At 36.3% G+C, this 23,298-nt stretch overlaps 1 protein-coding gene across 1 annotated transcript; it reads right to left on the bottom strand.

Annotated features, from left to right (window-relative positions):
• Window positions 1–1,402: 1,402 nt before the first annotated feature.
• Window positions 1,403–21,310, bottom strand: LOC129270973 (cilia- and flagella-associated protein 57-like). Its single transcript, XM_064106994.1, has 19 exons — window positions 21,015–21,310; window positions 17,517–18,033; window positions 16,663–16,919; window positions 15,920–16,091; window positions 15,105–15,257; window positions 14,646–14,785; window positions 13,926–14,091; window positions 13,089–13,202; window positions 12,029–12,241; window positions 10,613–10,786; window positions 9,474–9,638; window positions 8,595–8,844; window positions 7,619–7,809; window positions 7,081–7,254; window positions 6,060–6,218; window positions 5,273–5,533; window positions 4,598–4,729; window positions 3,823–3,966; window positions 1,403–3,126 (listed from the first exon to the last, which is right to left on the bottom strand). The coding sequence occupies exons 2-19, from the start codon at window positions 17,985–17,987 to the stop codon at window positions 2,809–2,811; spliced, it is 3,654 nt and encodes a 1,217-aa protein (XP_063963064.1). The 5' UTR covers window positions 17,988–18,033; window positions 21,015–21,310; the 3' UTR covers window positions 1,403–2,808.
• Window positions 21,311–23,298: the final 1,988 nt, after the last annotated feature.

Here is a 23,298-nt window from a genome sequence, read left to right as displayed (position 1 = left end):
ACCCCCCCCTCTCTCTCTCCTTCTCCCTCCCTCTCTCAGCCTCTACCTCCTTTCTTTTCATGATACAAGTGAGTAACAGACTTGCCATTTCTAACCACATAGAAAGGAAGTTATCAATTAGCAACTTTGCTGGGCATGACTCACGGCCAGGCTCATAATTAATTTGGGGATCCATTGTTTTGTTCCCAACTTCTGATCCTGCAACATCATGAAAAGCTCAATGCAAAGCACACAACAAAGCTGGCAACAGTGCAGTGCCCTTCGTTGCCGCCCTCAGTGCAGTGTTGATATGTTCAGTTTCTTTCAAATCCGTTTTAGATCATATGAGAGTCACATGACCGGTTACGCAATTACTTGTAAGTTCTCAAGCCAAACAACATTGCATGTCGCAAGTCCAATGACTTTCTTTCTGAAGAGGAGTTTATTTGAGTTCCTTCCTTACTCCCCCAATCCCTCTCTCTCTCTTTCTTCATTGGCATGGACTTAAAGTTAAAAAACTAACCTTAAATTCTAGGGTCCATCTTAACTTGGGTTGAATCTAAAATCTTGTCAACTGTTGTGGTTTATAACTATGGATAACCATGGCCTAATTTAAACAGCACATTAGAATACGGGCCAAGAAGTGCAAGGAAATAATCCGGGGGGGGGGGGGGGGGGGCAGCCAAATGCATTGTTGTACACATGCATTACCAAATTATTTCCAAACACCCCCTAAACAAGTTTTTCTCTGTGTGCAAATAGCCCCCTAAACAAGTTTTTTGCAGGCTTCATTTACACATTTTTGCCCCTAAACAAGTTGTCGCCAGAATATGACCCCTAAACAAGTTTTGTCTCGAGCCCAAACACTTTTCAGAAATGAGGAAAAAGCTTGGGGAAAAAACATACCCCAAACATATTTGGCTAGTCTTGAAAAAAAAATAATAACTTCATAAGAGAGAGAGAGAGAGAGAGGGGGGGGGGTTTCTTTACATGTCTTTAAAGACAATTCATCTTACTTCATAATCCATCAATTTCTATCCAAGGTGGAAATAAAATTTACAAATAAGGCAGTTTGAAAGACAGGTATCATTTTGAGTGAATTTGCAATCACTTTCACTCCTTTTGGAAGCCATTAAAGTTTCAAAACTTGTCCTAAAGTTTCAAAACTTGTCCTAATCTATCAGTCAAGGCATCAATGCTGTAAGGCATTCATTTGAAGGAACAGCTCAGTGGGGTCAAGCTTGTAGGAGGCAGCCCTGCCTATGAAGCGATACCCGCATACCTTGAGGATCAACTTACGAGTTCTTGAGACCCCGACTGGAACCTACACTGAATGGGGCAAAGGGCATGGGTTGCTCAAGGTTTAAAGATGCTCCTCGCCTTACAGCCGATGCTGCAACCGATAACAATGATCGCTTTAGCAAATACCTAGTCCTATGGACTCAATTTAATGACAATTATTGACTTACATAATAATAATAGATATTTCTTGTACAGCATATATCACATTATCATATGAATAAGTCTCAATGCACATCCATAGGATCTGGATATCATTACCCCGGCTCCAGTCCAGTTACCTTTCACAGTCTACAAGGTATTTTAAGGAAAGAATCCTTACAGGTCCCCGTTAAACTCACTGCAATTACACGAGCGTAGTCACATTTAATGTAAGGGTTTTGACGATTGTTTCTTTTTGATTGGAACTCCCATTCGAATATCTGCTCCACACAATTAATTCTCTCAGAAGAATCAAGTTACATATAGAAACACCCCAATAAACACACACACACATATAGGTCTCGGCAAATTGGCTGAGGACATGGTATACACGCATATCATTTCTATTGTGAATTCAGCTTTTAACCAACCCACTGACTAGTCATAACGTCTGTTTCAAAATGTGCAAACAATCTCATTATTTGGAAGCCGAGAATAAGAACCCCAAATAGAGTTTGAGAAATAGACTTTCACTCTTACTTGCTGATAACATTTACACTGCTTTTGCATGGTTGGTTTAGTGACTCATTTCACGAGACGCAACCCTTTCAAAACAAATCAAAAGGTTATGAAGCGTTGGCAAAGACAATGCATCATTGTGTCCTTGACACCTGTCTTTAATTCCTTCCTTGAAGGCGACAACAATAATCTTGTCTGCATGGACAACATCAAGGTGAAAATTGTGCTAATGTGTGAACTGCAGTGCGAACTGTCATCTTAACGATACATTCAGGCACAGATGGTTGCATTCTGTTTCAAGGTGTGATATAGAATTCCAGTGGCGGATTCAGTGGGGGGGGGGGGCGGCGCAAGGGGTACATGCCCCTCTATATCTTAAGAAATGCCCATGAAGAATACATATCAATATATCTAATTCTAAGGAAATTCCCATCTGCGCCCCTCTGTTTAAATTTTTGCTCCCCCCCACCCTCTTATTTCAAACTCCTGGATCCGCCACTGTCCATAAAAGTAGGCTATATGGCGTGAACTTGGAAGGCTTCTTGATCAATATAAAAAAGAAGAATGATTTGGAAAGTCGTTTGAGAAATCGACAAGGTGATATGAAAAATTGGTCTGCAAAATTGAAAGCACAATGTAACTCTTTGCTGATATATAGTCTTTTGGTAATTAACCAAAGGCGAGCACTGCCAAGAATGTTTCTTTGTGTTTAAGATTAGAGATTAAGTTTTCTCCGTGAGCTGATACGCAAGCCAGGTGACATTTAAAAATTCATTAGGTGAAAAACTAGCACTTCACACCTCAAAAATATTCTGAGGAACATATGATAAAGTCTGAAATATACTCTTCTGTACATACAAGTGGCATGAATTATTGCGCGAGCACGGGAGGAAGCCTTGCACCCGACGGCGGTCTTTGCGTTGCAAACTGTTCGGCGTCCATAAGTGCCGTCCTCAGCTTGCGGATCTCTTCTCGCTGCATCTCGATGATCTTAACATTCTCCTCGTTGCGGCCCTCTCTCGAGGCAAGGCCGGAGGAGACAGATCCATTGGGGATGGAGGTTAGATCTTGGGTGGGGGTCTTGTTTTTCTTGATACCGAGGGCGGCCTCGAGGTCATGGACCTGGGTACGAGCGATCTTTAGTTCTCTCCTCAAATCATTGATCTCTTTGATCAGTGAAACATTTTCCTGTTGGTTAAAAAAAAAAGGAATTACACAAAGTTGTATCATATCCCACAAAACTTCATTGAAAACAAAATGTTTTCTACTTTACGACAATTATACATGACCAGCAAATCCATTAACGATCTTGTATAAGGAACCTATGTCATACATCACTTTAAAATAACTTTTGTGAAAATGATAATGTAACAAGAGCACCATCAAATGAAAAAGTTGTCCAAACTCTAAACCTAACATGTGTTTTCATAAAACTTCTTAATGTCTCCAATTAATATTAGTTTAAATATAAAATAAAAGCATATTTTAAACTTATATTGTACATTTTTACATATAATTCCCTGAAATTCTGAACCTAGAAATTAAACTCTCTTATTCTCTCTATTTTTCTTTAAACATCATGGAATACATTATTTCCACACAGATGGCACTCACTTTATAAATGCCTATTAATATGATTAATAACTAATCTATTCATTCTTGGCAAATGAATATATTAACTCACGGTCAATCAATTCGGAATGATTAATTTATTACTACACTACACATATCGCTTTTCACAATTTCAAGCAAAATTCTATTCACTTCTCATTCACGTTGTGTGTACATAGTAAGTAAGTCTGAACAAATAAAACAATTTTTTTTTTTTCAAAAATACATATTATTAATATTGTGGAGATTTAATAAAGGAATAATCTGACTTACCTGCATGATTCTGACATTATCTGCTCTATGGATCTCTGTATCCTTGGTTAGTTTCTTACGAAGTGATGCCACGCTCTGCTCTAGATGTTTCCTCTGTCGGCTATACTCCCTCTGGATATCTGCATCTACACTGGCAGACTCCACCTGAAATAAAGAATTTTTGTGAAAAAAAACCAAGATAATGATGAATCAAAACAATGGTATGAGTCTTATGAGTATCTACATTATAAAAGTAAAGACAATAGTAGTATATTTATACAAAATCATATTTCTGATACATTGAATTTATACAAAATCATATTTCTGATACATTGTATTTCAAGCATAGTATGTACACAGAACATGATTGACCCTTAATCAAAGTATGTACAGAGATCAAATGCATAGAACATCAGCACTAAATGCAAATTATAAATTCCAGATATCAGTTGATCACACAAAGTTAGTACCTGGACCCTGTCTTTGATAGAGTTGGGAGAGCATCAATTATCACTTGATACAATAAACAAGCCAATTCAAATTAATTGGTTACACCAATTTAGTACCTTCGCCCTGTCTTGAAAAAGTGTTGAGTAAATCAATAATTTGGGACTGACTAATGAAAATGTATACTTGACACAAATAAATTATGGTCTGAATGAATGATTGATTGATTCATTGAATGAATGAATGAATTAATTAAAAAACCCAAGCAAATGAATGAATCAATCAATGGATAAGTCAATCAATCAATTTTCTTTTTGAAAGCGAGACCGAGAAATAACGTTCTACTCACTGTATCATCTTGGACATGTTTCTGGTAGAGGGCCTTGATGCTCTCCTTGAGTTTCTTAGGTTCCTGAACAAAGCCAACGCAGTTATGAAGATCTGTCTTGAATCGCCTGCTGATGGCATCCATGTCTCGTACCTGAAGAATAGAAAGATTGGGTTATTAGCACTTCTGAAAGTACATTTAGCAAGATAAATATGGCTTTGTATGGTATCTGCATTTGTCCTAATTAACCGAGTATAAATATCAAATTGGTATTTTTCGAATTGCTAGTTAAGCAAGGCTCTGTATATCTACATTTGCCCTTATTAAGTGAGTATGAATTTCAAATTGGTATTTGGTAAGTTTTAGCATATCCTGAGCATCATTTCCAATCATCATCACTATTATCATCTTCATTATCACAGCAACATCATTCATCATTGCCATCATTGTCTTCACCATTGTCATAGTAATCATTTATTCTATTACCTTTATTGATTCAACCACTTTAAAAAACAGCAATACAATGAAACATAATACAAAGTTGGGTTGGTAGGCAGCCCCGAAGATGCAAGAGCTCCCTACATCAATCAACTTCACTACCACCACCAACACCATCATCATCCTCATCCTCATCATCATCATCACCATCATCATCATCATCACCATCATCATCTTCCTCCTCCTCCTCACACTTACCTTCTGTCTCTCCATTAGCATCTCCTTCTCTGTAGCCTTGAGTTTCTGCCTCAGCTCGGTGATGTTGAGCTCCAGCTGGGTGTTCTGCTTGTGGAAGCGCTCCAGCTCGCTCTCCATCTCCTGGATCTGCTCCTTCATGTCCTTGATGTCGTTCTCCCTCGGCTCGATCTGCTTCTTCAGCTCCTTGATCTTGTAGTCCAGGACAAACTTGAACTTCTCCAGCTCCTGGTTCTTCTTCTTGAGGTCGTAGATGCGCTTCTCCTGTAAAAATTTAAGGGGTGGTCAGAGAGTTGGTGAAAAGCGGGTCAATGGTTTGAAGAGTGGTAATCGCAACTGTAACCTTAACACATCTCCAGTTTCATGGTTACCATGAAAAATGCATGTATATAACTGTAATTTGAAGTAAAAATATAAAGCATAATGATGCTATTTGAGGTACAGTATCAAAGTTTAAAACAATTCCAAGCCTTCAAATCGCAGTAATTTCCAGATTTGCTGAAAGTATAGCTAATTATTCATTACTATGGAGTCATGAATTTTTTAATTGAACTCGCTGTTATATACCTATGAAAAGGAATGGAATAGCAATTACTTTTCATGAAAGTATTCACATGACAATGCAGAACTTTGGAATCTGGTTAATTTTCTCTTTAATATTTTATTCCAAATTCTGTTTATAGGCTAATCATAAGTGTGTGGTGGAATCAACTAGACAAATTTAATACATCTATGATATAACCTGCATGACCAGTAACTCAATATTTAAAACTCTGCACATAAGACCTACCTTATCCTGAATGGTCTCATCTCTCTCTTGAATCTCTTTCTTGAGACCGTAGATATCCTTCTCCAGTGATTTGATGACACCCTGGAGCTTGGTCTGTTCATTCTGGAGCTTCTTAATGTCGTCCTTGTGATCCTCTATCTCCTTCTGCTGACTGGTGAACTATAGAAAGAAAAAAAAACACAGATGATGCTGTGACTTCGCCTTTCATTTTGAGAGCTGGGCTCTGATTTGTTTTTAAAGTCTATGATTTTATTTTTTAATCCGTTCTACTATTACAAATCGTGATACAGATAATTGTGTTTGGCTTGTAAAAAATATCTACATGCAGTTTGAGGTTATTGGATTTTTCAATGTGATATCAAGCTCATCTGACCATGGTCAAAATGACCATGCTTGGGATTCTCTATCTCCAAGAGACTTGTGAGCAATGGCTTCACAGAGGTCACAGTTTCAAAATACAATCATAAACTGGGCGTTGTCGACTTGCAATCGACTTAACAAACTTCAATACTAGTAGTCATGTCTTTTGAATGGTGACTTTACAGGTAAATCCTCAGGTGTTGTGGTATTTCTCATTGATATGGTTTGCAAAAAGTCAATCCATCTACAGTTACTAAATTTATTTTTAAAAATCAATTTAAAAATCCATTTCACCACTACTCTTAACTGAATTTCATTGTCATGTGTTGCCAACCAAAAGGACCAAAATTTACTTTGTATCGTCTATATTGGCTTATTATAATGTAGTATCAAGGATGTACATTCAATGTTCTGGGGAAAAAATTCTAAAACAACTTCTGTGACATAAATTCCTGATATTATAACTACTAAATTTCCTGGGAATCAAACTTTGGAGAAAGCATTGAAGTATTCTTAGGGCTCAAACTGAAGAATTCTTTCCAGTAGAAAGAAGTATTCTCCATCAATAATCATGCACCATTTCTGGCAAAAACATTTAAAAATTTGTTAACAGAGATTAGAAACAGCTGATATAACTTTATTCCTTGAATGCTAAATTTACCTTTTTCCTCATAATGCCCGTCTCTCCCTTGAGTCTCATGTTAGCCTCCTTCTCATCTCTCAGTCGTCTTTCGTATTTGTTCTTGATATCTAAGATCTCTCTATCAGCGTCCTCTTCAATCTGTTTCTTGGTCTCTTCATACTCACGCTGCTGCTGGCGAGATTCCTCTGTAGCCTAAAAATACGGAGAAAAAAGTTGAAATTTGAAATGTTTATGAAAGCATTTGTTACAAGAATGTAAATATAGGTACACAATGTCAAAGGAAAATACAGGTACATATAGAGGGATCAAACATTCCATCGGAAACATACAATCAGCAAATTTGAATAATATTTTACTATCATAAAAATGAGATGTAGGAGTTGTCGGAGATACCCCAGCTGCAGATCACCAACACATGCAAAGCAATGGCTTCAGCTTCTAAGCTGGTGGCACGATGACATCAATGCATAGGGTCTATTTAAACAATCAACAAGAAAACAAACAGAAGATCTTATTCTAGCCTCCAGCACCAGAAATCCATTTCTCCACCACGTACCTGGTCCAAGAGCGTTGTTTTCTCCTGGAGCTTGGTCTCGTAGTACTCCGTGAGCTCCTCCAGGGCCTGCTCCTTGGACTCCTCCATCTCGGCCAGCTGTCTCTCATAATCCTCCTGCATCTTCTGGCTCTTAGACTGCAGCTCCTGGTACTTCTCATACTCTATCATCAGCTTCTGGTTGTTGGCGGATTCTGCAATGCAGAGGAACAACAAGATCTTGTAATTATAATGACCAAAAAGAATAATAATACCAACAGGCTTACATTGTGCATATCACTGCCAAATGCATCCCTGGGGACTCTTTGAAGAAGACAGAAAAGGCAAGGAAAAGAGAGAAAATTGCTGGTATTTGGGGCATCAACTCATTCAAAATAATTTTTTTTAAAGTATGTATTCAAGGTGGATTTAAACTTCTTTACATATAATGGAGTCGTATTCCAAAGCGAAGGGGTAGCATGGGCAAAAGATCGTTCTCCATAAAACTTGGTCTGAAAACTAGGACGATGTTAAAGATAATTCTGAGCTGATCTAAGATTGCGAGGAGGTACATACCGATGACTGGTTTGTCTTCGCGTACTAAGATTTAGAAGAAAACTTTTTCTGTTGCTTAGGCATGTTTGTTTACCATAACAAAGAACACAAATTAGGGTTAGTTGGTTGGTACTTTCATTTTTTTTTTGGTACAATATGAATGAGCTGCTAGAACTATTTTTTAAAATACGGATGATGCTTGATGACAATTTGACAATTTTCATCAATTTAATTCGGAAAAAAAGAAAGAAAATGCATGAAAATCAGGGTTAGTTGGCCTATTTCTTTCTTTTTTTATGAGGGGGGGGGGGTAGAATTTGGAAAAAAAGAAAAATGGAAGCCAGCAGCAAAGTGGAATTCCGATTTAAGTATTCTTAGTTAGATCATGTAGTGTTGTGCAACAGGCTTTAGATTAGAAGACATCCCTTCTGGGTGGAGCACTCACCAAGATCCTGCAGCTCCTTGGCGTGTTTCTCCATGGTCTCCGCCAGCTCCTCGTCGTGCTTGGCCTCCTCCTTGTCCTTCTCTGTCTTGAGCACCTGGTTCTTGGTCTTCAGAGACTCCATCTCCTGGATGAACTTCTCAGTCAGCTCCTTGATCTTCTCGTTGTAGTTCATGTCCTTCAGCCTCAGCTGGTACTCGTTCTCCATCTTCAGCTCCTCCACTCGTTGCTTCAGCTCGCCCATCTCTTGGTTCTGATGGAGGGATGGAATAAAAGATGATGGTGGAATAATTTAGCAACCTTTTACATACTAGCATGCTCAAAGAAGGAATGAAGTGATCAAACACTGGGTTAGGGAATAAACCTACTTGTAATCAATACAAAGTCAATTATAGGTCACCAAATGAATGATAATTTGTCTTGTTAATAATATGTGATTTCTCAAGATAAAGTTGAATTTGATTTTTTTCCAAGTTTCCAAGTTTTTTAAATAAGTTTTCAGTCACAAGATAAATACCCAAAAAGAGTAGAGATACAAAATCAGAAAAGAAGGATCCCCATATATATGAAGAACTTGACAATAAACAAAAATACAAATAGTAAATAAAGAGAGAGAATGAGAGAGTGAAAGAAAGAGGGGGAGAAGAGACAGAGGAGAGAAAAATATGGAAAGAGAATAGGACGAAGAAAAAAAATGAGATGGGAGAACTATGCAAAAAAAAAAGATGAGGAAAATAGAAATAGACATGAGACAATGGAAGAAAAATGAAAGAGATTTTAAAAAAAGAGAAGGGAAAAGGGTGAAAACAGGAAAAGAAAGGAGAAAGTGAAGTAAATGAATGCAAAAGATTGCCCCAAAAAAGGAAAATAAATGTTCCTTACCTTGTCCTCTAGATCTGTTTTTGTGATGAGGATTTCCTCTGCATAGCCAACCTCCTTGTCTGTTCTCTTTAGGCCACGCCCTTCTTTATCAGCGATCTTCCAGATCATAAGGACCGCATCCTCAGAGATGGTGATCAGGTATTGGTCATCATATGTGATCCTCATCTACATGACAAGAAAATACAAAAATATGTTCATCAAAGGAAATTTAGTTAGTAAGAATTAACATATCATTCCTCTTGCAATCATACCTTTTTTTTGAGAATTTGTGAACAATTTGAGATTTTATTATCTATTTTGTTCTGTATATTGATAAATTTATTTTTAAAAATGTTGAAAGCTTATAGATAGAGTCCAAACTGACAGGAAAAGATTCAAATCAAAAGAATGCATTTCAAGTGGAAAAATGTCTACAATTTTCAGATTTCAATAAATAGCTTTCTGTTTCAATTTCACAAAACAATGACTTACTATTTGCTAATTTCTTATGAAAAGAGTGTGATATATTGATGAGGAAAAGGTTTCCAGCAGCCAGTTTTTGAATAAAACTAAGTTTCCATTCAAAATTATTTTAAAAAGTTTCTTCCATAAATTCAGTTTTCTATTGGAAACAATTTGAGACAGTTTCTTCCATAGACTAAGTTTCCTATTAGAAACAATGATGGACAGTTTCTTCCATAGATTCAGTTTTGTATTAGAAACAATAATAGACAGTTTCTTCCATAAACTCAGTTTCCTATTATAAATAATCTCAGACAGTTTCTTCCATAGACTCAGTTTCCTATAATAAATAATCTCAGACAGTTTCTTCCATAGACTCAGTTTCCTATTAGAAACAATGATGGACAGTTTCTTCCATAGATTCAGTTTCCTATTTGAAATAATTTTAGACAGTTTCTTCCATAGATTCATTTCTTATTAGAAACAATTTCAGACAGTTTCTTTCATAGATACAGGCTCCTATCAGAAAAAAATTAAGACAGTTTCTTCTATAGATTCAGTTTCATATTAGAAACAATAATAGACAGTTTCTTCCATAGATTCAGTTTTGTATTAGAAATAACTTTAGACAGTTTCTTCCTTAAATTAAATCTCACGATCAAAGCGGGAAATCATCTCCAAAGACGGCGTGGTCTCACCTTAGTGATGGCTCCACCGTGGCCCATGTGCTCCTGCCATTCTCCTTGTACGGTCAGAGGGAACTTCATGGAGCGCAGGGTCCCGTTACCGGTACCGGCGAACAACATCCGCCCGCTATGTGACATGACAACTTGAGATAAGGTGGTCTCATTGGACTCCACTTCACGCAGGATCTATGAATTGAAATAACATACACACATTATACAAATAGCGAATAGGCATGAGTGCGATGGTGCGAGATTTATGCGAAATCTCGCACCATTGCACGAATAAGAATATTCGCTATTTGTGTTGTACAACGCCTCGGAGTTTAGCGAATTTATGAAAAAACAATGAGTTTTTCCTGCAGTAATCTATGAAAAGGGAGCAAAAATATGGAAAGCGAAAAGCAAAATCCCACAAGCGAACACCTCGGGCATGCGGCAGCATTGCGCATTTAGCCAGCAGGCTATACGCGTATTGCACCTGCATTTTTACCGAGCGCAATGAATTGAATCGTATTGTGACGTCACCTCCTAAAGCCGTGCAACGGTACATTTTGGATGGTACGTCGTGTGTGCAACGCAGTGCAACGGTACAAATGTTTGACATTCAGCCTCCTATTTGCTCGCGTACAAGCTAAGTAGGCGTTGTACAATAGCTAATGGATCAATCACTGCATTTGCAAAAAAAAATGAGCTGCTTCTTACAATATGGTATCTACAAATAATTACAGTATAGAGATGGCAAATAATCAATATTACATGTTATTCCTGTATAAATCTAAATTCATTACAGACATGCCATTTCAAAAACAAAATTCAACTAGTGTTTTCAACATTCTAGAATTATCCATTCAAGAAGCTTTTCTCATTTTAAATCATATCCAATAATTGATATACTTTTTGCTTTGTTGTCAATATAATGATATTTAATAATTAGGACATGCTTTTGGCATAAACTGTCAGGGGTAGAATTCGAATATAGGAAAATCAACAGAATTAAAGAATCAAAGAATGGAGAAGATTTAGATGTCAACAAATACAAAGAGAAATGCTATATAACTTAGGGACATCTGTATCAGTGTCAATGCAAATGAGGAATTCAGTATTTAATGAGTTAATGATAAAGATGACAGTATTTGCGAGGTTGTAGTGTTAAGGGTAAGAATAATCCCCTTTTCCACTTTAATATCAATGTAGAAATATAGGAAATTCACTGCACCTTATTGATTAAGGAACAATTACTTGTTTGGTGTAAGCAAATTAATTGGTGATTTTTAGTATTATATATGAGGAGTCATCCTCCCCAAGCCCCCTGGCTTTTGATAATTAATTCACAATGTAAAGCAATTGAATTTTGATATGCATTATTAATGATGTGATTTTCTTTATGTGGTAAATAAATGAATGAATGAATAAATAACTGAAACTCACCTGTGAATCTGATATTTCCTTGAGGGTTCTGTCTGACCCCACAGCGAAGGTGACCTTTCCTTCCGGGTTAGAGGTCACGCAGGTGTAGCTGCACGACTTGAGGACACTCTCACCCTCTCGCTTACCCGAGAAGGCGTTCCATTCGTACACAGCGCCATCCATACCACAGGATATGATCTTGCTGTCGTCTGAACTCCATATCACCGACCTCACCTAAATTAGATGAGATTTATTTTGATTCAATTACATTCAGGTTCCACATTCTATATCAGACAAGTATTTACAATAACAAAAAAAAACAAAAAAACATTGCCAGACAGAATATACAAAATATAAAAGTGGCATGAATGGAAGAGTATATGGACTGGTATAATAGTCTGATCCACTGTATCAGTGTCACATCTACTGGTTCATTTACTAACTAAAACCTTGTCTGTCTGAAAAAGTCACTTGGCTGGCGGTATCTGAGTTTCAAAAAGAAAATCACATTTTTAAAAAGTTCAAAATCTGCTCTTTAATTTGATACCTCAATTACAGAAAACGGTCAAGAAGTAACAAAGTTCTGTTTATTTGAAATAAGGCTTGAATTCCAATAATTTCATAAAATGAAGAGGTTTTACTGGATAGCTTTCAGACTCACTCGACACTCCGTTTTGTTGATGATCAGCCATGCATCAAGTCTTTTGTTAACCGTGCGATAGCTTAGGTGAGAAACCGGTGAAAACATGTATGTTTCATAAAATTACGGAAATACAAGCATTGTTTTGAAGAAACATAGCTTTGTTATTTCTTGATCATTTTCTGCGATTTAGCTATCAAATTAAAGAGCAGATATTGAACTTTTTAGGCATGTGATTTTCTTTTTGAAATTCTGATACCCCCGCCAAATGACTCTTTGCTATCCTTTCTTCAAATTGTTTTTACTCACTCATGCGTGGATGAGATTTCCACCTACTACAGCATATTTTCTTTAGCCAGTGCCGTTCAAGTTTTGCATAACAACTCAAATTTTGAAACCAGTATTTCCTTAAAACATTGTTTATGGTATCGTTTTCCCTACCTTTCCGTTGTGGCCTTTGAGATTGGAGACATTCTCAAAGGTAGTAGACGAGTAAATCTGGATGACATTGCCATGAACAGCAGCAAAGAGATGACCACCATTACTGAATGAACACTGCAAATTAGAAACAGGACAAATACAAATACATAATTTAAATTATCATATTACAGGTAAAATGGGTAAAGTGATTTGTACAGTGTCTCATGTAGTACAAAATCTAAATAAACAGATACATTTTTAGATATGTAAATTTATCTTATGTTACATCATTCCTACCTTTTCTTTGTATGCACATTATATCTTTATACCTATTGAAAACAGATTAATAAATCAAAATAATTAATATTCAACTTCATCAGACTAAAATTACCAGTAGGTTGAACTGGGAAACCACAATAATTTTTTTCATATTGAAATACAATTTCTGGCTTTCACCCAGTAAATACTTATATTTACCTATTTACTGGGTGAAAGCTGGAAATCGTATTTCAAAATAGTGAAACTTCACCAGCAAGCCTTTAACATTCCCATCTTTTTCCCATGGGAGCCACAAGGAATGCAAATCAGATTAAAAATGAGGGGTACTGTGGCATTTGTCCTTATATCATCGTGACTGTGTCATGGACCAGTGATTGCTAACCAGCAATCTGTTGAGAGATTCAAATCCCGCTGGTTCCAAGATTATTCCTGACTTATTTTTATCAGATCGATCAATGAGATCTTATTGACTGGGTGAAAGCCAGAAATTGTATCTCAAATAATTTTCTTATATCATGTTTTTTAAATTTTATTTATTTATTTATCCCAAACAATTATAGTTGCCGGTAATGAACGTACCTCTCTGCACCCTCTGATTGGGAATTCCTTGAATTTCTTGATGTCATCGATGAGTAGATTCATAAGACGAAGCTTATCACTGAACCCGACCAGGATGTACAGACCCGATGGATGAAGGGCGATACTGTACGCTTCCTCCTGAAACTCTTTATACAGCTCCAGGGAACTAGAGAGGGAAAAATCAAAACAATTAAAAAAAAGAAGAGAATAAATGCATGATATAAAATAAACAACGTTGAGAAGTAGAGACATGGGGCCTCTTGCAGATAGAGTTGCATTTGAATGCAGCTAAAATATCAAGATAAAGTTTATTTTCTGGAGTATCGATTTCTTAATAATAATAACAAAAAAGTCAAATTTTACCCAGGGTAGCCACTTCAGTTCCAAAAACTCTTCTACCAGCGGGCCCTGCTTAACATGATGTTATTATTACCCGGCTTTTTGCAACAGGGCCAACCATATTTGAATCATATTTGATCATTTCGTTTGAGTTATCTGGAAAAAAAAAATGAATATCTTCAGAAATCAATGCGAATCATCACTACTATCTCACATTTAGAATAACCATTGTATTTATTTGATGAACACTACTTACTTTCTGATAAAGCTTTCTCAGAGTTTCTGTGTCTAACCATTAGATACAGTAAGCTGCAAAGCAAACGCAACAAACTTTCATTCTTAAACAATAATATATTATTTTTCCATTGTAAGCTGCCTTACCATGTCTCATAATTCCAAACACGCACGGATCTGTCTGTGGAGCAGGTCGCTACAAGAGGTTTCCTGATGCACACATCAAGGCCGGTGATTACATCAAAATGGAACGGTTGGGATAGAACTTCAAATGTTGCTTGGTCACCCTGCACAAGAACAAATAAGATAATGAATGCAACAATCTCAACAAACATTTAGACAATGCTCTCAGCTGAGGATTTCGTTTTTGTGGGGGGGGGGGGGGGTTCAAAGGATGAAGAATCTTCTCTAAATCTAGAAGATGATAGCAATGCCAAATCAATTGCACACTAACCAATATCTCGCAAAAGAACAATTTATTTAAATGTGACGTCATTTGGACACTTGAGTGCGACTCTAAGTCTTACTGAACTATTTGGTACACCCCCCCTCAGGTATCATGCAGAATAATCGGCTTGAACCTCCCCAAAGAAATAAATCATTTACCTTGCCAATCTCAGCACTAGACAATGTGATGGCATAGAGCTGGTTTGTTAGTGTACTGGCAATCAAGGTCTCCTCTGATGGGCTGATAGTAAGAGTCTTAATCTCATGACTCTCTGCTCTGCTGTCATCTGCTCCAAGAGCATTGTTGACAATCTAAAAGGGAAGGAAAAGAGATGGCAGTGTTATCACACCTTGTTATCATAACTTACCATATCTTTTATTTTACTATGACTACGTTCAAAAGCAATGTAACAGGAATAAATACTCAGTAATTTACTTGTAAATATTTGACAAAAGATATTGTGATTTCATGAGAAAAATCTTTAATTTGACCTAGAATGTATTCAAAAGCAATGAAACTCTAAAAATTTACTCTAAAAACCAAACACTACAAAATTAAGATGCAACAGGAATAGTAAGGGATTATTTACAGGAGTGTTAAGCTAGCGGTCTTACATTTCATGTATACAATATCAGGTTTCGAGAACCAAGCGCATTTGAAGTACCGGTAGAGTTATTCATCCTCAAAACAAAATTGTCTGGAGACAGCACTTGCTTAAAACTGCTGAACCTAGCTCTGGCTTTTTATTAATCATGAATATCAATAAACATTCTTGCAAAATTTGCAATTAGACAAAACAAAACAAAAGCCAAAAATAACCGCCAAAGATTAGTGTGAAAATATTCATCAATATCATGGCTGTGACTAGAAATCGTATGTGGCATATATCTTGAAAGCTCTTGTATTCACCAGACCACATTAAAATCATCTATCTTATATAATAACAATGAAGAAGAACAAATATAATAATTACCCTGATCTCTCTCGATTTCTTGTAAGAATCTTTGTCTTCTGTTTTTTCGTAGACAACGACCACACCGTGACCAGCCGAGCAAGCAAAGCCCTTGGATGACGAAACGATAGCAGTGATCTGAGGTGTAACGGCTCCTGCACCCTCATTCTCAGAAATGGTGCCCATTCCAGATCTAAGATATGAAAAAAAAATTGAGGTTTCAATTTCATAATTTTCCTGAAATTTGGGTCAGTTGACGATAGAATAGATCACTCAACATTGATAAGCAATCATATTCCCAACAAAAGTTAAGTATTTGAAAAAAAATGAACAACAAGAAAGTCAAAATAGAAATAAATCATTTTCAGTAGGGGGGATTGTATCACTATATATCTGTGAATCCAATGAACCGCGCAATGCTATTACAATTTTCTATCTTGTTTTTGGGGGAGCATGAATGATTAAAAAGGTCTGATAAAAATTGTTATCGTAAATTAGACTCACAAACAAGTAGAATAATGAAATGCCCTACTCCCAATCGATGAATATTTGAGAAATTGAGCAAATAATGGAAATTTTTATATATATCTATAATACAGCATGAGTGACTATTTACAAGATGACCCGCTGAAAATAATGTACAATTAAGGGTATCCACCTAGAAAACTTTGATTACAATCGAATGTTGAGCAATATGACCATTGAGAGCAGAGATACCATTAAAATTAAATTTTACAGAACTAAGGACTAAACTGGTAACTTACTTATCGGCGTCTTGCTTGGCGCTGACCTGGACCACCATTTCATTCCTGAGCTCCCCAGCCTCAAAGAGCAGGAGCTTGCCCTGGTCTGTGCCGACGATCACCCTTTCATCCGAGACCCAAGCTTGCGAGAGGTAGTTCTGGGGCTCCAGCTTCTGGAAGGCAAACTGTTTGAGGTTACCCTCGCTGTAGCGGTAGAGCTTGAAGATGCCGTTACCGACCACACAGATTTGAGTGTTATCTTGGGGATTGAAAGACACCTAGATAAGAAATAAAGAAAAAAGCAGCACACTATACCAATGAGTCACAAATATTGCAATATCTGACTACTAGTATTTTAAATCAATATCAAAAAGTATATCTTCCAGATATACCTCTATAGGCTTATATTACTTAAAATAAAATAGATTGATCAATGGCCATGCATCCAAATTTCACTTCAAAATACAGACTTGGAGAACCTACTTTTATTCCACGTCTGAATTAAAAATAAAAAACTTCAGTTAGTCTTTGTCAATTAATACACATTTGAATTTGTATAAAATACTTTCAGGTAGAAGAAACCTAGAGGAATACTAGCTTTTTGTTTTTATAGTGGATGATTACCATTCAGTTATACATAATGATGCCAGCTTTTATTTTTTTGTCTTGCTGAAAATTCAGTAAAAAACAGAGTACAAAAATCATTTATTAAAGAGACTTAAATGTTTATAAAAAACAAAAATATTGAAGAAAAGCAAAAATAATTGAGCAAATATGCTTCATCCTTATTGCTTAATGGTAAAATGTATACTACAATAGACTTATAGCTTGAATTATGAATTTTACATTATTGTACGAGTCTTCAATTAGTTTACCTGGTAGATATCGTTGTTTGCAGGATTTGTAGTCTTTGTCACAGCCATCACTTTTGATTTTTCCCAGGTCCAATAGACCAAAGTCCACTCCGGCCTACCTCCTTGGGCAATCAGGTACTTAGAGTCTGGAGAGAAGGCCATACTGACGACCTCATTGGACTGGATGTCGGTGGAGCTTAAGGCCTTTCGTTTCCTCAGCGAATGGAGATCATAGATAGTGATCAATGCCTTATCGGACCCTCTTTCTGCAACTGCGATGTACCTTCTGTTCGGGCTGACACATGTGGCGGAGAATCCAGAGCTCTTGTCCGACCCAGGTATGAATCGCTGGGTTTTTTGGTCAATGTTGTAGAGGATGATGTTGCTGCCACAAGGGTAGACCACCGTCTGTTCATCAACATAACTGACGTTGCCAGAGACATCCCCTTTCATGCCAAATACATGGCGGGGCTGTGAGAGTGCTATCGACATGGTTGGTCCTTTTGTTTATCTATTTCTTTAATCTATGTTTTTGTTTCTGTAAAGAGAAAGCAATGGTTCAACAAATAAAAACGTAATCGGGGAGTTCTTAATTCCATTTTTTAACAATAAAACCATAGCCTATTCAGCTCTACGTCTTTTGTATGACTTACAGTTGCAATTATCAAATCTAATCATAGATCTTACATTCACCATTAGCAAGGCTCGACATTAGCGGTGGCCCGGTGGCCCGGGGCCACCAGAAATTCACCTCGGGCAACCATTATTGATAAAATGTCAAGTTTTGGTGGCCCGAATCGGGCAACCAATAATTTTCAAAGTAGCGCAATTTTTCTCCCGATTTTGCACGCATTTATCAACTTTCTACAGTTCTAATTGCAACCCAGTTCGTCATGCGCCCTTTTTGTTGATCTACACACAAATACACACACACAAAGTTTGCATATTATCCAGCCAGCCGCGCCGGCCGGCTGGCGTGAGCTTGCATGAAGCCACTACATACAGCTGTGCTCTAGATTTAGCTCAGTCTATTCAGACTCCGGGAGCTGCGATAAAAAATGTTGCTGCTAAGAAATCTTCCACAGAACTTTAAAAATCTGAGTCAAAGTCACATTTTACACCAATGAATTGACATTCTACAGTCTATATTACGAAAATTTGGTGCACCCTGATTATTTGCAAGCATTAAGAAGAGGAATTATGACCTATCTTTTGACTAAAAAAGACCGATTTCCGAATGAATTAATACACATAAAAACACATAGGCAAGTACATTACAGTCCCACGTGTGCATTTGTATGTATGTTGATACTTGGTTTCTTTCGAAGCTGTGTCTTTTCTAGCCAAAAATAAACAGACAGTTTCTTTCTTTCTTGTTTATAAATGACTTCTTAAACCACTCTTGAGAAAGTAAATACTTTGGGAAGGCATTTCATTGATATGAAATGTGAATTTTTCCAACATTTTGGCAAATATAGGGAAGGACTTTTCTCACACTTTTTTTTCAGATATAACTTTTGCTGTTTTCTTCTTATTTTTTTTTCTTTCATTTTTTTTTTCAGTGGTTAAACAATTTATACCCCTTCCCATTGAATTAATATGCCTGATTAAAAATATGTTTCTACTGAAAATAAAATAATACAAACTAAAGGATATAAAAATAGAAATGTGCCATTCCCACAAGGTAAGTGAAAATTATTTGCTTGGCTTTTGATTATATTCCAGTCAGAATAGACTGTTGCCACAGCTGTTAAAAAATATTCGTAATGGCTTCTTAATTTTCCCCTTTTCACCATGTTTATATTAATTTTGTTGTATTCATTTTTCTTTCACTTTCTTTTCTTATTTTTCTCTCTAAATTTTTTCTTTTCTTCTTTTCCCTGTTCTTTGTTTTTTCTTTCTTCATTTTCTTTCTTTTGTTTTATTTCACTTATTTCTTTTATTATTTTTGTTTTCTTTCTGTAATATACTTTTTGAAAATTATTTTCATTTGTTTCCCCCTTTATGCATTGTTCTAATTTTGAAGCATATTTTTCTGTGATTTTCTCCTGCTATAATATGCTGCAAAAGAGAAAACAGAAATAAACTGGATTTGGGGCCTGCATAATCTAGGTTTTAGGATTCAAAGAGGAAGAAATGAAAAACCATTGTTTTGTACATCTATCTGAGTTTGCTATATGCACTATTTATTTACTTTAACATCATGAGTGCGTGTCTATACGGAGATTAAAAAAAAGTCCACACAACCTGCGAACAGTAAAATTAATTCATTCTCTTTTAATAATTTCATTTTTACAACGATAGAAACAATTCATATTTTACCACAAGCCAATTAGCAAAGTAAAATGATAAAGTGAAAGTAACTTAGTGGTAGTGGCTGCAGAATTAATATTTCAGAAGTTTGTTTTATTAACTTTTAATGTTTTTCTTTATATTTTTCGGGCCACCAAACTTTACTATCGGGCCACCACAAAAAATTATTTTATGGTTTTGGTGGCCCGAACGGGCCACCACCAAAAAAAGTTAATGTGGAGCCTTGCCATTAGCATGAAAAAAGAAGAAGAGTGGGCTGTATTTTATAAGCGAATATTCTTTTGCAATCCTCAAATTGGCAAAAATCCTACCTAGAAATGAATATTGAGTGCTGCAGGGGTAAATAACTTCTAACAAGTTACATGGGTGAGTTGTTCAAGGTATACTATCAGGTAAAAGCTAACACTAACAGTTATTATGCTACACTGCAATATTGTCTAATAAAATTTAAAAATAAAGGCACGAATCCTGTCCACTGATGGCTAACGTTAGGGTTTTTTTTTCAGTTATAAATTGACAACAATAATAGCTTTTTTGCAGTTGAATTTTAACAATAAACACAAGAAACTTTACTAAAATATTACTTGGTCTAGCATTTTAGCAAATTTAATGGCAGCTAATGAGCTCGGCTGGGGATGTTTGACATCAAGTTTGTCAAAGTTTTTGTTCGTTTATTTTAATTTTGACTTTTTTGTTCTTTTGAATAGGGAGACTGCAAGATTTTTCTATCTCATCAACCACTTCATTAAACTGTCTGATTTTTTTCAGGTCTTGATGAAAATAGTGCGAACGCAATAATTGCGCACGGGCGTGCGCCATTTGCATTCGCCATTTTGGATTCGGCGGTGAATTAATACGTGTGGGATACTCTACTAAAAAAACCTGAAAAATAATGCTTTTAATATTCACAATGATAATTTGATCTGAAAATAGTTAAGTTAGCTTCCCAAAACAGAAACCTGATAAATGAGTGCGAACAGCAAGCAGCAGCTTAAGCATTAATCAACAAACACGAAAGAATGCGTGTGGGACTGAACATTGAAAGAACGACCAAGATCACGTCATATTCCACATGCCACTGTGTCACATAACACACCATATTAGACATAATAACACATTCAATGTGAGAAAAATGACTTTCCACCTATATTTCAACACAAAATTCTAAATTTTAGGCCAAAGTAAGGTATGAATTTTATTACTTACCGTGGTTAAAAATTTACAGCAGCAAAGGTGTCCCACAGCCAAGCGCGTATTGATGCGTTGTTGCTATGCACCTGTCTCGCTGTTGCTATGCACTGCACTGGGTATAGTACGGTCTGCACTGGCGCGCGCTGGCATGGATTAATTGGAAACGTCGTCGGTTGCGAATTCTCATCGGAACAGAATCATCAGCGATGGATTCGAGGGTGGGGTTAAATTTGATAATATCGTTAAAAAATGATAATTTATAATTAAAAGCTAAAGTTAATCTATTCTTCCATTGAAATTAATTAGGCTGATTATTTTTTCAATTTTCATAGTGTCTACCTAATCCAACCAGTGATAGCCTATATAGTTTCTCATTCCACTCTAACTAAAAAAAGGTTTACCCAATATTGGGTAAAATGGGAACATGCATGGGTAAAAAGTGAAATAGCCCAATATGGGGTTAAAAAAATACCGAGCAAACATGCACGTTCCCTTTCTATCCAATATTGGGTAAAAACTTTACTCGGTGACAGTTTTGAGTGTCCGTCATGTGAACTGGAAAGAAACAAGAAATAGGCCTAATGTCAAACTTTCCGAAGTAAAGAAAAATTGTATTCTGCAATTTAATCAAATCAGACAATATGATGGACTTTCTGAGATTCCGGGTTTGGACCAGCTTAAATGAATATGTAGCTTGCAAATATCACACTGGTTGGAATAGGGAAGTTTTTTTTTGTTTTGTTATGGAGACAACATGAGATTTGAGAATACTGGTAACAGAGTTAGGCCTGTATAACATCTACACTTGACAACCCGCCCCTATAGTTTTGTATTAATTTTAAAACTATCTTTTCATACTGCCTCTTTTCCCCAATCCAAATCTAGTCCATACCCTGTAAAGAGTGAGAATAATATTTAACCACCTCGAGGACAAAATGACAAAGTTCAGTGATATAGGCCCAATTCTGAAATTAATAGGCCTACCTATCCAATATTAACTTTCAAATATTTTTAAAACTGTTTTGTTTTGTTCCTGTCTCATAAGAAATTTAATAGTGCATTGTGCTTAAGAGAATTTCAATATCAATGATTCTATTTCAATTATCGTGATTATTTTTTTTTAAATATGCATTTGCTTTCTTGAAGCGCCATATGAGCGATGAAAGGTGGAACTGTATTATAGTCACTATTATTATTATCATTATTTATTTAATGACAAAACTCGATAGCAATAACAATTTTCTTCCCAATGTATTTGTTCTCCCCGTCATTCCTCTATTATCCTACCTTAATATGGTTTTATTGTTCCGCTCTTTTATCACTTTTACATTTATATTTATTTGCTTAGAATGGTAGAAGCTATTTAGGTTGCACGACTTTTCCCTTTTCTGAGTAAAATTTGTGAATGTTATAATTGTTCGATGCCATTTTCACCATGCCGTTATTTTGAGGATGTTGAATTACGGGGAAAAAAGTTAATATGTCAATCAAAATGTCAATCAAAACCATGGCAATAATTACCTTTGGGGCAATTGATGGGGATAGATAAGGGGCAAGCAATTTTGGTAACTTTTCCTGTTTGGCCTGTCAGCATGGTCAGGAAAAAAAAAAGAGTGAAGAGTGCTCGGAATATGAATGACCAATATATCTTTTGTGTCGGAAAATTTGTGAGGGGAAAGTACTTCCGAAATGATGATGATACCCCCCCCCCCCCGTTTTTGCGTGACAAAAAATGTTCGTCCCCGATAAGTGTTTTTAGGTATAAACTATTGGCAAGCTACTGCAGAGCCGCGAAACTGTTTTGAAAGGGGATCGAGGGGGGGGGGGGGGTTGACCATGTTATATGTTTACTGTGCTTTTTCCCGATTCATCGATGGTGAAGACAATCATCTATTTATACTTCATGGACAATTATGAATGATTTCAGAGCCAATTGGGGGCCAAATGAGCTGAAATATGATATCTCTATACCGTTATTAATGATGTAACATTTGGCTGGCCATAATTAAACCACAACTTTAAATCTGAGTTTAAGTTAAACCCGACTTCAGAATACGGGCCATAAACTTTAAAATAAAACTCCAACAGCAGATGTTTATGAACATGACGAAGAAGTAAAAATTTACAAAAAAAATACTGAAGTTTAAAATAGAGAGCTATGTGATCATAAGATCCCCCCTTCGAAATATTCATTGTTTTTTCTTATCAAAACCATGCAGAGTCAGAAATTTCATCTATGGAAGATCATTGCAAGATTGCATTGTAAAGAATTAATTACAGCCGCACGCCGCAACGCCAC

The sequence above is a fragment of the Lytechinus pictus genome, chromosome 11, assembly GCF_037042905.1.
Source record: "Lytechinus pictus isolate F3 Inbred chromosome 11, Lp3.0, whole genome shotgun sequence".
Classification (NCBI taxonomy): domain Eukaryota; kingdom Metazoa; phylum Echinodermata; class Echinoidea; order Temnopleuroida; family Toxopneustidae; genus Lytechinus; species Lytechinus pictus.
Note: the sequence above shows the minus strand (reverse complement) of the source record. Positions and strands in the feature narration are given on the sequence as shown.

Bases quoted from the DNA above. Each gene is read 5' to 3' on its own strand.
- LOC129270973 (XM_064106994.1), bottom strand. From the start codon at position 17,987: ATGTCGATAGCACTCTCACAGCCCCGCCATGTATTTGGCATGAAAGGG. The intron at 16,092-16,662 runs GTAAGTTACCAG...TTCATATCTTAG, and splicing joins GCCAAGCAAGACGCCGATAA to ATCTGGAATGGGCACCATTT. The intron at 9,639-10,612 runs GTGAGACCACGC...CTTGTCATGTAG, and splicing joins ACGGTGGAGCCATCACTAAG to ATGAGGATCACATATGATGA.